The sequence below is a fragment of the Alternaria metachromatica genome, assembly GCF_023757995.1.
Source record: "Alternaria metachromatica strain BMP 0045 chromosome Unknown scaffold_3, whole genome shotgun sequence".
Lineage (NCBI taxonomy): Eukaryota > Fungi > Ascomycota > Dothideomycetes > Pleosporales > Pleosporaceae > Alternaria > Alternaria metachromatica.
The window spans coordinates 429,301-441,387 of NW_026055494.1; the positions used below are offsets into that span (position 1 = coordinate 429,301).

Below are 12,087 nucleotides of genomic sequence, written 5' to 3' on the forward strand. Positions count from 1 at the left end.
AACACCTGCTCGCTCGGCTAGGTGACAGCTGCAGGGTCCATAGTTGCCGTCGGCCTTCATGATCAGCTAGAAATCATAGCGCGCTACGCGACCGGACCAGTACGTAATATTTGCGGGCTCGTCGCCGTTGGTGGCATCGTGAAGCAGAAACTAAGCCAAGCCAGCAGGTACAAGCCTCAACAACCGCTGCAAAGCGGAAATTGCACGGCAACCGACATATGTCAATTCTTACAGAGGAAGGTGCAGAGTTTGGCCGCTACAATGTCTTCTCTTGGTACTGTACATGCTAACTCGCTATCATGGCTCGTGCTCATCATCCAACTCTCCTCCGTCAGCTGCCCGACCTCGCAGGATGTCATACCCCATTACTTCGTTGATGAACTTCTTCGATATCTTCAGCTCCTCGTAGCGTATCCTTTCCTGTTCTGTAAAGTCTCTCGCCCCCGTCTCCATCATCTGGGCTATCAGTGGAGCCCAGACCTGATCAAGCTGTGTTATGCCAATCTGTGTACAAGGAATATCGTCTAGTAACGCAGGTGAAACCACACCAGCATCCTTCCAGTGCTTTCTCCAGCATTTACTCGTATGCGGCGACATGTGAGCTCTATACGTTAGGAGATATCTTCGCCGCTCGCTATATACCGGGCAAGCGAGGAGCTTCGCAACTTGCCCAATGCCACCAAGTATGAGGAAGAAGGCCACATCCTCTGAACAGGCTGGCTGGTTTGAAAATCCCCGCAGGAACTTTTCCACTGCTCCAGCACGACTGCAAGGTCTCAGCTTTCGAAGCAGCACCTGCACAATGAAACAGTACATGTAGAAGTACTGAAGTCGAAGTGGTGCGTCCAGGTTCTTCAAGATCTTCCTTTCTTGGCTACTGATACCACCCGTCGTACGGACGTGATAGCCAATACGGGAGCGTGGTCGAATGTGGCCGAGATCTCTTTCCAGAAGTAGTCGTCGATGTTCATCTAGAAAGTAGCCTACCCCAAAGACCAGGGGCAGCATCCTCTCATACACTGATGTCCACAGCTGCCTCTGTTCGGTTGGCTCCCCTACAAGGTGATTGGCAAGCTGACGTGTCAACCTGATGGACGCTATGTGTCGCCGTCTCATAGTGAGTAAGAACGGGAAGTCGATCGCGTCCGGTCTTGGAGCCGGATAAAGTTGTAGATGAAGATTGCCGAGCCGGTTCTTCACCCAGTAGCGCACAATCGCAGGTGCGTTCTCTGTCACAAGCATGTTGAGCACGCGGGACGTTCTCCTCAAAGCAAGCAGATCCGAGACGCACAGCTCGCGCAGCATGTAAATGTGGAGTTCATCTGGCAACCGAAACAATGCATCTAGAAACGGGCTGTGTTGCGATGATCAGTGGTGTTCCCCAGTGTGTGAAGTGGACACGGTACGTACCTCGAGGGGCTGGGCTCTAGCTCCTCGTCTGCACCACTCTTCCTCTTACTCCGTAGCGACGCAAGAAATCTACTCTGAAAGCCACCTGCCGCCCTGCCCAAACTCGATCTCTTCTTCGCGATCGCCTTGTCCCCCGTCACAGTCCCAGATCCCGATCGGTTCCTCACCCGCTCGGGCGCTGGGTGGCCTCTCTGAAACTTCTCCATGGCCATATCGCGATCGGCCAATCCAGGCTAAACACAGCCTCGTGGAAGCGGCAGCGCTCAGCGCGCGTTTTCGTTGCGTTACGTCAACGTCTGAAACCTCATTATCGCAATAAAGACTGCTGCATCCTTTGGTAGCACAAAAAGTGTAGGCGAGAGACGTTGGGTAGGGAGGTGGAGTTGTCAGGAGCGAAACTGGACGGCCATGCGCATGATGAGATGCAGAACAGATTGGCCTTAGCTTTCCCAGCGTTCGGGCATCGGTAAACACGACAGGCATGGTACGAGGCCCGGTCCAAGCCACATGGCCACGAGGGATAAACTCTGAAACGCGGCGGATTTGCCGGACCGCTGATAAAGAAGCCAGTCAGAAAGGGCTGATTCTAGAAGGGCGACTCGCAGGCTAGCCATGATGACAGTTGCTTGACTCGCAACCACGATCATGGTTTGTGGGTGTATACTCAAGATTCGATCGTGCAACCACTGCGCGAAATCCAATGTCGTAGCGCTTGTGTCGCCGCTATGGATAAGTAGTCTACGATATAGTCTGCGCCATGCCGTCAGTGTGCATTCGCGACAGACCGCATCAACGTGGACAGCAACCGTGCACAGCGCCCATCAGAACGCCAGGCGAACCCTGCGACATCGACGAGTTGACACAGTGACAGCTATGCGAACCATGTCGCATGGTCGGATGACTTTGGCTGCCTCGGGCATCAACGACTAGCTGCGTCTCCGCCTGAACCCTACATGGCAGCCGATGTAGGCAAATCGTAATAACGGCCGTAAGCAGCGAGACCACGGCGGCCTCTTATCTCACGATAACCATGACCATCCTCATAAAAGTTATGAGTCTATACAGTGGGTATACCTTGGTGTCAGCGATCTGACCTGGAGATGTGGTAGGCAGAATACGATAGTACCTGGGTACGTTAGGATGTCACTCCCATGCCTACCACATCATCAACGATGTGACCTACCTTCAACAGCAGTATACAATCGATATACAGATATGCCAGCTCGGGTAGTACCGACGCAAGAGACCGGATCCCGACTCTAGTTCTGCTCCTGCGGTGACTTTCCGCGTCCCTTGGTTGCGTTGATCAATGCTTTTCTAGGTAGGTATTCAGGTCGACAAACCGCAACCCGATGTTCTTTCAATAAAGTCTATCAAACCCCAGCATATCCCGAAATGCTCTGCATGCGTCTAAGGGGAGTCAGGCTCAACGGCGGTCGCTACGACAGATGCCATGTGGCCTGACAGCAGAGAATGCGGTAGCACAACAGCAGCCGCCGGGCCGTCGCCAAACTATCACGACAGCCCGAAGCGGGCACGAAACGATCGAACTTCTCATACGCCCTTGACGACGCGAACTAGGCAAGACTTAGAACTTCAATCCCGAGTGTGGCTCCCAAGCTACCCCTCTAACCCCACATGACCTATGTCAAGAAGACGTAGCAGCAAGAAATGCCTTTCTCTGATGATGCAAGTCGCGAGAGGTTACGAAGCGACAGTACATGCATATGCATATGTATACCCCCTTCAACCCGCACATCCGCAATGTCGTACGCCCATCTCCGACTCCCATCGTCCAAACGTACCTTGCATGCATCCGCGCCGCGCGTGCAGTCTACCGCTCTCCCCGGATAGCACCTCCCCTGCCAAAGCAAAAGTCGCACTTCATCAACAGTCACACAACATAAACCACCATGCGTTCCACAGCCTCGAAGCGACCTGTCAAACCTCTAGTCCTGCATGCCGCACAAATAGCCAAAATGGCACCCGAAGGCTTCCCCGATCCCAGCACAGGAGGCAATGTGACGTGGAAAACGCTGGTTTCGAATGAGAAGACTGAGACGGATACGTTCACGGTGGGTGTTGCGACATGTCCGCCTGGAAGGGTTGTGGCTTGCCCCGCGTCTTCTTCCACGAGCGATTCTGGGATCCCAAGTCCATCTCTGCAGAGTCCGGAGTCTTTGGGCGATGTGGGGTTTCTGAAGTTGCATCGCCATACGCACGCAGAGATTTACCACGTTGTTTCTGGTACTGGGATGGTTTGTATTGAGGAGCAAGAGTATGAGGTTGAGAAGGGGTCGGTGGTATTCATACCGGGGGATGCGGAGCATGGTATCTACAACGCGGGAAAAGAGAACTTGGTCTGGCTGTATGTATTCGCCGCGGATGGGTTTGAGGATATTGTTTATCGATTTAGTGAGCAGGGCGGGAGTGGTAAAGGTGGTAAGGACTTGAAGGCGAAGTTGTAGATGGGTAAGCAGGACGGATATGTGAGACTGGAGGATGGCCATGATTCTATCTAGACACAAGTACTTCCGCACACTGCCCAATACGCCAGCGCTATATCGCCCGTCAAACAACCACTGATTCATCCACTCTGTACGTCACCCAAGGGTGGCGAAGGAGCTGAGACTACTTCTCAGTGGTCGGCGGAAGCTTCAACTCGGTCGGAACCACGACAGGATCGACAGGACCCTTCTTCTCTTCTTTAGTAGGCGGGTCATCTTTTTCGCCAACAAAGACACGCTGCTCCTCGTCATTCTTCATGCTTTTCTTTCGGTCCTTCTCTTCATCCGCGGCTGACTTACGTTTCCGAATTGGTATGGTGGTGTCGCTTGCAGCCTCGGCTTGGTCGCCAGCAGTGGAGTCTTCTGGTTGTTTCGGAACCTCCTTATCTTCGCCTTTGTCGCCGGTGCCAGTACCGTCACCTCTATCGCCAGCAGTAGTATCTGTCGACTTGGAGCTGTCCTCCGCAGTTTCCACATCCTCCATCTGGTCCTCGCCCGCAGTAGACTTTCTCTCACTGCCTGACAGTTCGTCCTTAGACTTGTTCTTTGTTCCGGCCCACTTCTCGCCTTCGTTCGTCTTGTCAAACACAGCCCTCATTTTCTCTTCAAGCCAGGACTTGATCTCAAACGCCGTATCTTCTACGGCTGGCCAGGAGTGGCTCTTATACAGCATCACCCAGTCGTTTGACTTCGGATCAGGGTATACAATCAGCCCGCCCCTGTATTCTTTGCTATCTCGGCTGTCGGTCGGCGGGATGGATGAGGTGATGAAGTCGTAGCGTTGCGCTTCAGGGAAGCGATGCGCGTAATATGCACGTGCGTTGGAGAGAATGCGCTTTTTGATATCGTTGAAGTCGAAGGTGTATTGGGCATTATAGCCCCTGGGCATTTCAGGGATGTCGCGCCTACTCATACGACGCTCGTTTCTGTTATTTGATGGTTCCTGAAGCCGTAGAAACTTACTCACCTTCACGTCTTGATGAGGGTGAGGTTCGGAGCTCATTTTTTTGGAACGTGTAGCTGACTGTGAGTAATCAAGAACGTCGTTAGCCAACGGAGTAGGGAGAGCTGATAAGGGCCAATTGCAGCAGAGGTTTGCGTGTACGTCGGAGCGCGGAAGGTTCAGGAAAAGGCAGGTGCATCCGGGTGTTTGATCCATCACGCGCATCGCGAGTTACGTGGAAAACCCAAATATGGCGAGAACCTTTCTTTCACTTTCACCAAGATACTTGTATACTAGAGTGAGGATAAGAGAGGAGTGGCATTCCTTTGCGCGGCTTATATGGTACTGTCTCGAGATTGAGTGGATACCACAACGCCACCCACACATGATCCCGCTCCCACTCTGTTGACAACGCTTCTTCCATGTTGTTGCATCGAGTTCTTTTGGATGTTTACTCGCACTGTGAACCAATTACGCCCCCAGCCTGTGAGTGGTTCTCCGCATACGATTACGTCACCGACTATCTGTTCGAGTAGCCACGGTGGATGGTGAAGTAGCTCGGGGAGCGACTGAAGGTGGCTGGTAGAAGGTGACGTTAGAAATGTCGCGTCAATGCTCGCCGTGGTGGTTGGATCGGATGTTTTATAGGCGGCCAATGCGGGTCGGAGACCTTCTTGGGTGTCGAGCTTGCAATAAGGTTCATTATTTGCCATGTATAACATGGCGATACACACTCTATGGGCTCGTAAAAGCAGTCCGAGAGTGAAAGAACGACTAATCGGTGACATACTTTGAGCAGGAACTGGAAAGCATCTTCACGGCAACATCATGAACGACAACATAATCTCAGTCATTCAGTTAGCTTTTCCATTTTAAATCTTCAGGTACATTCGAAAGGCTTGGCTACCCAGAATCTGACAGTGTAGCAGTATCTAAGATACAATTCTGGGCTCTTCCACCGCGTGGTGGTTGCATGAAACGGGCGTCAGTTGACCAGGACCTCATCACCGACACTGTCCACTTTTAAGACATCATCAGCAGCTCAAGGCCAATGGCTATATACCTAGGTAGGCTGTCGTGTGAGTAATAAGGAACTGAAGATAGCCTGGGTGCTAGCTGAGCGCAAGCCAGCACCAGAGCCCTGGAGCCGCCGGTGCACTGACCACCACCTGCTCACCTCTCGAGCGCTGGGCGTCATCTCAGTTCACCTTCCTAATTTTATGCACTAGTATCTACGAATGGCCGTGACGAAAATTGTTGTTGTCTCGGTGCGACGCTTATTGGCATACTATATCGAACAACAGCTCACCTATTTGATGCACCCATGGCTGCATGGGTATCCCGTGGCGCTAGGTGGACTCGAGGAAGGCTGAACCCCTACATTTAGGGTACACGTACGAATCGCGACTACCTCTGCATGCGATCACGTTGGATCGTGAATAAAACAATGGTACCCCTAGCGACGAAGCGATAAGGTGGATACTTGATGGATCTCTATTGCGGCTAGAGAACCTACGACGGCTAGAATTTCGTCCGTACGCCATTATGGCACGTACCCCGCGGACTGCGCGCATTCTTTCACACCAGCTTTACCAGGCCATCGGAAGGCATCGCATAGCCAGTCGAGATGCCTCGGCAAGATACCCTGCCAGCATTGCTTCCTTTTTGCGGGGAATATCCTCGTCGGACCGTCTTGCCAGTTACAGCCGAGATGACATTCCCGCTCCCATCTCACCGGGACACCGAACGACGTTTCAAAAAGTTTAATTCTACCTGTCAGAAGTCAAAATTGTCTACAACTGTGTACATACAAAATCCGCGAGGTTCCCAGAGCCCCAGGCACGTGGATGAGTTCTAGCAGCTGTGCCACAGCTAGCCACGTATCGACCGTATCTCGCGCCAGGCCTCAGCGAGCGAATCAGTGACACCGCTAGTCGCCGAATGTTCCACCGCGATGACGCACTTGTGTATTGCCTGGCGAAGCCACCGGCACGGCAGGCGAGCTTGACTCCGTTGACGATTACTACGCAGTGTACGTGGAGTCGTTTGCGTTAGGCTGAGGCGGGACGTGTCTGCGGCTTATGCGTGATCGCGACAGCATTACGAGATGCTGGCCGGGCTGGACTAGGGCAAATGACAGGAGTATATATGGATGCTCGACCCGTGCCTGATGGATGGGCCTTCCTTGCACGTTTGTACGCGGCTGTATCTCCTCTACCGTCGTGAGTCCCGAGCAATTGGAATATACACCTGGGTAGCCCTCGTCGTTACTTCTCTATTCATACTTTCATCCCGTCCGCCGACATGTTGCAACTTGCTGCAGCAGCAGCCTTAATAGGTGCTGCATATGCACAGAACTCCTCATTACCTACAGTCGACCTGGGCTACGAGATTTACCAGGCTTCAGGGTTCAATGTTCGTATACCATCATCAAATCCTCGATGTCACTTTGTTGATTGACCCAATTAGGACACCGGCAACTTCTACAACTTTTCCAACATACGGTATGCTGCACCGCCTGTCGGTGACTTGAGGTTTGCTCCACCTCAGGCTCCAGCAGAAAACAGGTCATCTATCAACACCGGCGAGACTTCGAGGTAAGCGCCACAGGAAACCGAAGTTCAAACAATCATACTAACATCTACAGAATATGCCCTCAGGCAAATCCCGCTTGGTCTGCAGCCGCAGCACAGTCGTTGGCCAGATATGCGCTCGGTCTTCCTGCTTCGAACACAACTTATTCAGTGATGCCAGCAAATGCTACCAGTCCGGTCCCACAACCGGATCCCCGCGAGTCTGAAGATTGCTTATTTTTGGATGTTTTTGTTCCCGAGGATGTGCTTAGCAAAGCTGGGCAAGGCTACGGGGCTCCTGTTCTCGTATGGATCTACGGAGGTGGCTACACAGGAGGCGAGAAAAACAACAACCCTGCGGGTCTGCTCGCGGCCTCCGGCAACTCGTCCAATGGCGATGTTATCTACGTTGCGATGAATTATCGCCTTGGTGCTTTGGGCTGGACGGGTGGCCCTTCATACCAAGCAGAAGGAGGTGTATCCAACCTAGGCTTGTACGATCAGCGATTTGCGCTTGAGTGGGTCCAGGAGAATATTCATCTCTTTGGAGGTGATAAGAACCGAGTAAGTCAGAACTGGTCCATGCATGTATGATTTGTGCTGATTTGTGTCTACAGGTCACTGTATTTGGTGAGAGCGCTGGAGGTGGCTCGATCATGCATCAGATTACTGCATACGGTGGTGCTAATGGATCTGCTCCTTTTCAGCAAGCCGTACCCCAGAGCCCTGGATGGCAACCTACAACTTCTGTTGTCACTCAGGAAGATGTCTACCAGAGGTTCCTCACTCTTACCAATACCACTTCCCTCGCAGAGTTGCGGGCTCTTTCATCTGAAGAGGTAATGCTTGCGAATGCTCAGCAGATCACCTATGATTCCCCATACGGTACATTCACTTACGGGCCGGTCGTGGATGGTCTTTTCGCTCCTCTTCAGCCAGCTCAGCTTTTGGCACAAGGTCGATTTGACAAGGACGTGCGCGTAATGGTCGGCCACAATGCGAATGAAGGAGCCCTCTTCACGCCCTTCTTCATTCCAAACGAGGCTGCATTGGAAGACCAAATCTCGTCCGCATTCGCCAACGCCCCAAAGTCTTCCCTCGATTATGTTACCAAGACTCTCTACCCCCCGGTGTTCGACGGGTCTCTACCATACACCAACAACTTCGAGCGCGGTAGCCTCATTGTCAGCGAGGGAGTCTTCACGTGCAACACCAACTACCTCTCCAGGGCTTACGGAAACAAGACATACTCCTATCTCTTCGCAGTTCCCCCGGCTATTCATGGTCAGGATATCCCGTACACGTACTTTGAGGGCGGTGCAGGTTCCACCGGGCTCCAAGGTGTTGCCAACACCACCATTGCCATCGCTCTGCAGGAGTTCATCACCAGCTTCGCTGAGAATGGTGTGCCGGATGCTACAGGCGTGAAGCAGTTCAACATGTACGGTCCGGATGCGACCGTATTGGAGCTTAACGTTACCGGCATCGAGGATGTACGCGACAGCAACGCGAACGCTAGGTGTGCATGGTGGCAGAAGGCGCTGTACTAAGCCTGAGCTCATGCAGTACAATACCAATTAGTACGACAACAGTAATCGTAATGAATCAAGATCGCGCACAATAGCATAATGCACATGTAAAAATTTGTGATGCCCCGGCATGCGAATTCCGTAAACGCGACGTTCCTCGCGCATGCATGGCAACACGCGGACCCACATCCGCGATTGGCTGATCATAACTACGTCATAGCACAGCAGCTCAGTCCACGTCCACACATCCTTTAAAGCTGTCTTCCGCACACACTCAAAGGAACCTCATCTAACAACCCATCGAACAACTCAATCGCCACCTCTCTCCCCTCTACCAACAACTTCACCTCGAAACACCAACACAACACACAACACCATCAACATGTTCCGCCAACAGATCGCCCGCCAGGCCCGCCTCTTCAGCACCACACCCGTCGCGCGCAAGAGCCCCGTAGAAGCTATCAAGGACGCTGCCAAGGCTGTCGACAGGACAATCTCCGGTGCCGCTGTAAAGGGCATTGAGAAGGGAGGTACGTACATTACCCATCCCCTACACACCCTACCTGCATTACACTGCCTGATGCTCTCTGTTCTCAACAGCCGAGAATATGACGACATCGTACAGTGCGCACACCAGCTACGCTAGCACCATGAGAAAACAAACGCTAATACCTTTTGAACAGAGGAAGTCGCTGGCGCCGTTAAGGAAGCCACCCCCGACACCACCGGCGAGGCCAAGGGCCAGGCAAAGGAGATGGCCGGCGAGGCTAAGGGCAAGGCTCAAGAGCTTAAGGGCGAGGCCAAGGGCAAGACCCAAGAGCTCAAGGGCGAGGCTAAGAGCAAGATGTAAAGACGTCGACGGACATCAGGGACGACACATAATGACTTCGAGGAGGCATGCTTCGTTGCTATAGCTGCACCGAGTAAGAAGACGCCTAATCGTCACGGCAGAATGAATGAAATAATGTTTCAATGAGGACAATGTGGCTCTCATGGATGGTGATACGTATGTTTGTTCAGTTGAGGTTACGTTGCTGACGCTGCTGGGTGAAGGACTGTCCTCGCCAACGTTGGTCTCGATACCTGTACCGCGCTTCACTATTCCGCTGCCTTCCTCATCTTTCGGCTCGATTGCTTTTCGATAACGACTCTCGTCTACACACAACATGCCACGGCCCATGTACCACCGCCTTGACAACCTCAGCGCATATCCAAGATACAACTCCTAGCAAGACGTTATACAACACTGGGTGCTCATCTTCGGCACGAGGTTAGCAATGTGGTGCATTGGAGGCAAAGCTCGCCCGTTGAGCTCTTGGAGACACGGGAGATATCGAAGTCATTGCGCAGTATTCTGGAGGCTCATTCGATTTGTATCACAATACATCATGATCGCCGATGTCAGATATTCATCACGTCAATTGGAGGCGAAGTACGTCTAAAGAAACACATGTTGTATTGAACTATGGCCCAAGATCTTGCAGCCATGATGATTAAATACCCAGCCCAGACATCATTGACACAGCGGGAGGGTGGGGAGGGAGAGAAGTGAAGAGAATTAACAACAAGGAAAAGGTATGTCTACACCAGTAAAGGACAGTAGAGAATGTGAATGTGGTTTGTTTGGTAAAGACGCAATGACATGTCGTAGCTTCACCAATCGGCCTCACAACGGGCTTACATCGCCTAACCGCGTGAGTGTCGTGCAGTATAGATTACATGAACCACATGCCCATCTACCAAGACAGTTAGTACTCATCCTTTTGAACATCAGGCAGCAGTGGAAAACTCACCATGCCTCTCTTCACTTTGTCATTCTGAGCCTCGTATGTCACCTCAGGTGGCATCGCGTACCCACTCTTGGTGGAGCTGGCACTCGTCTCAAAGGTCGTGAGTGTGAGACTGCCCGTCGCGCTGGTGAGGTAGGTACTAGAATCTACAGGCCAGGAGGAAGCGGTAGCATCCGTGTTGGTGACCGAGCTGACCGGAGGGGTCCAGTAGGAATAACCCGACGTGGAGCTGCTGGGGTAAGCGGTCGAGGACTCGACCGGGAAGGAAGTAGCGGTGGCGTCGGTGTAGGTTGAGCTTAGAGAACTCTCGGAGGCTGAGAGTATAGAGGAAGTCTCGACCTCAGAGCTGGACTCGCTGCTGGAAGATGCTGAGGCGGTGGAGGAAGAGGGGAAGGTGGTGTATTCCGTTTCGCTGTACATGGACGAGCTAGATACTTCGGGGGTCTCAGAGCTGGTCGAGCTAACAGACGTGACAGGAGAGTCGGAAGAGGATGTGTCAGAAGGTGTTACTGTCGGGACGGGCGTCTCAATAGTGCCAGAATCACTGGTCAACGACTCCGATGGCGTCTCGGAAGGCAAGACGAAGCTGCTAGTGCCTGAAGTTACCGACTCAGTGTACGAAACAAGCTCAGAGTCCGTAGATGATTCGCTGATTGAGGATGACCAGTACGAATAGCTCTCCGTGGTTGGCGCGGGCGTAGGCAAAGTTATGACTCCAGACGACGTGGGTGTGGAAGAGTCTGAGGTCGTCTCGATCGAGCTGAACGAAATGCTGAACGAGTACGGCAACGAGGATGTTGCAGAATCAGTCTCTGAAGCACTAGGCACACTGCTGGTGTCATATGTAGAAGATGCCGTGTACGATGGTGTATATGAGGCCAACGAAGAAGAATCTGAAGAGGTTCCAGTTTCAGTAGCTGATGACGACTCTTCGGAACTAGTGGGTGTATATGAGGAGCCGTCCGTGGACGAGGATCTGGACATGGTGAGTGTTCTAGACCAGGTACGTGTGGAAGAACGACTCCGGGAGACTCTGGATTTCCTAGACCACGTTGAAGTCGAGGTTGAAGATGACGTGTAATAATCAGTGGTTGGCGTCGGAGTCTCCGACTGGCTATAAGAAACTTCGGAAGTATAGGTGATCCAGGAGATTGTGGAGATGTCGATCGACGATGAAGACACAGTATCGGTTTCAGAGGGACTGCCGCTGCTGGTGGCGTTACCAGGTGGACCGTAGTAGCCCGACGACGACGGAGTCTGAGAAATAGTTCCGTTTCCACTGGATGTTGCCGTGGGCCCAGTGTTCGTCTCCGTGATAGTACCATTGGAAGGGTA

The 12,087-nt window shown here is 52.5% G+C and overlaps 5 protein-coding genes across 5 annotated transcripts; 3 read left to right on the forward strand and 2 right to left on the reverse strand.

Annotated features, from left to right (window-relative positions):
• Positions 1–297: 297 nt before the first annotated feature.
• Positions 298–1,616, reverse strand: J4E83_001795 (uncharacterized protein; the record flags this gene model as incomplete). The annotated part of the gene is made up of 2 exons (XM_049328748.1): positions 298–1,354; positions 1,411–1,616. The coding sequence occupies 2 exons, from the start codon at positions 1,614–1,616 to the stop codon at positions 298–300; spliced, it is 1,263 nt and encodes a 420-aa protein (XP_049191720.1).
• Positions 1,617–4,041: 2,425 nt separating this feature from the next.
• Positions 4,042–4,806, reverse strand: J4E83_001796 (uncharacterized protein; the record flags this gene model as incomplete). The annotated part of the gene is made up of 1 exon (XM_049328749.1): positions 4,042–4,806. The coding sequence occupies one exon, from the start codon at positions 4,804–4,806 to the stop codon at positions 4,042–4,044; it is 765 nt and encodes a 254-aa protein (XP_049191721.1).
• A 2,801-nt stretch (positions 4,807–7,607) lies between these two features.
• On the forward strand, positions 7,608–8,983 carry J4E83_001797 (uncharacterized protein; the record flags this gene model as incomplete). The annotated part of the gene is made up of 2 exons (XM_049328750.1): positions 7,608–7,997; positions 8,051–8,983. 2 exons carry the CDS (start codon positions 7,608–7,610, stop codon positions 8,981–8,983), a joined length of 1,323 nt encoding a protein of 440 aa, XP_049191722.1.
• Positions 8,984–9,344: 361 nt separating this feature from the next.
• On the forward strand, positions 9,345–9,812 carry J4E83_001798 (uncharacterized protein; the record flags this gene model as incomplete). Its single annotated transcript, XM_049328751.1, has 2 exons — positions 9,345–9,492; positions 9,646–9,812. The coding sequence occupies 2 exons, from the start codon at positions 9,345–9,347 to the stop codon at positions 9,810–9,812; spliced, it is 315 nt and encodes a 104-aa protein (XP_049191723.1).
• An 878-nt stretch (positions 9,813–10,690) lies between these two features.
• On the forward strand, positions 10,691–11,833 carry J4E83_001799 (uncharacterized protein; the record flags this gene model as incomplete). The annotated part of the gene is made up of 3 exons (XM_049328752.1): positions 10,691–10,709; positions 11,079–11,389; positions 11,429–11,833. 3 exons carry the CDS (start codon positions 10,691–10,693, stop codon positions 11,831–11,833), a joined length of 735 nt encoding a protein of 244 aa, XP_049191724.1.
• Between the last annotated feature and the right edge of the window lie 254 nt (positions 11,834–12,087).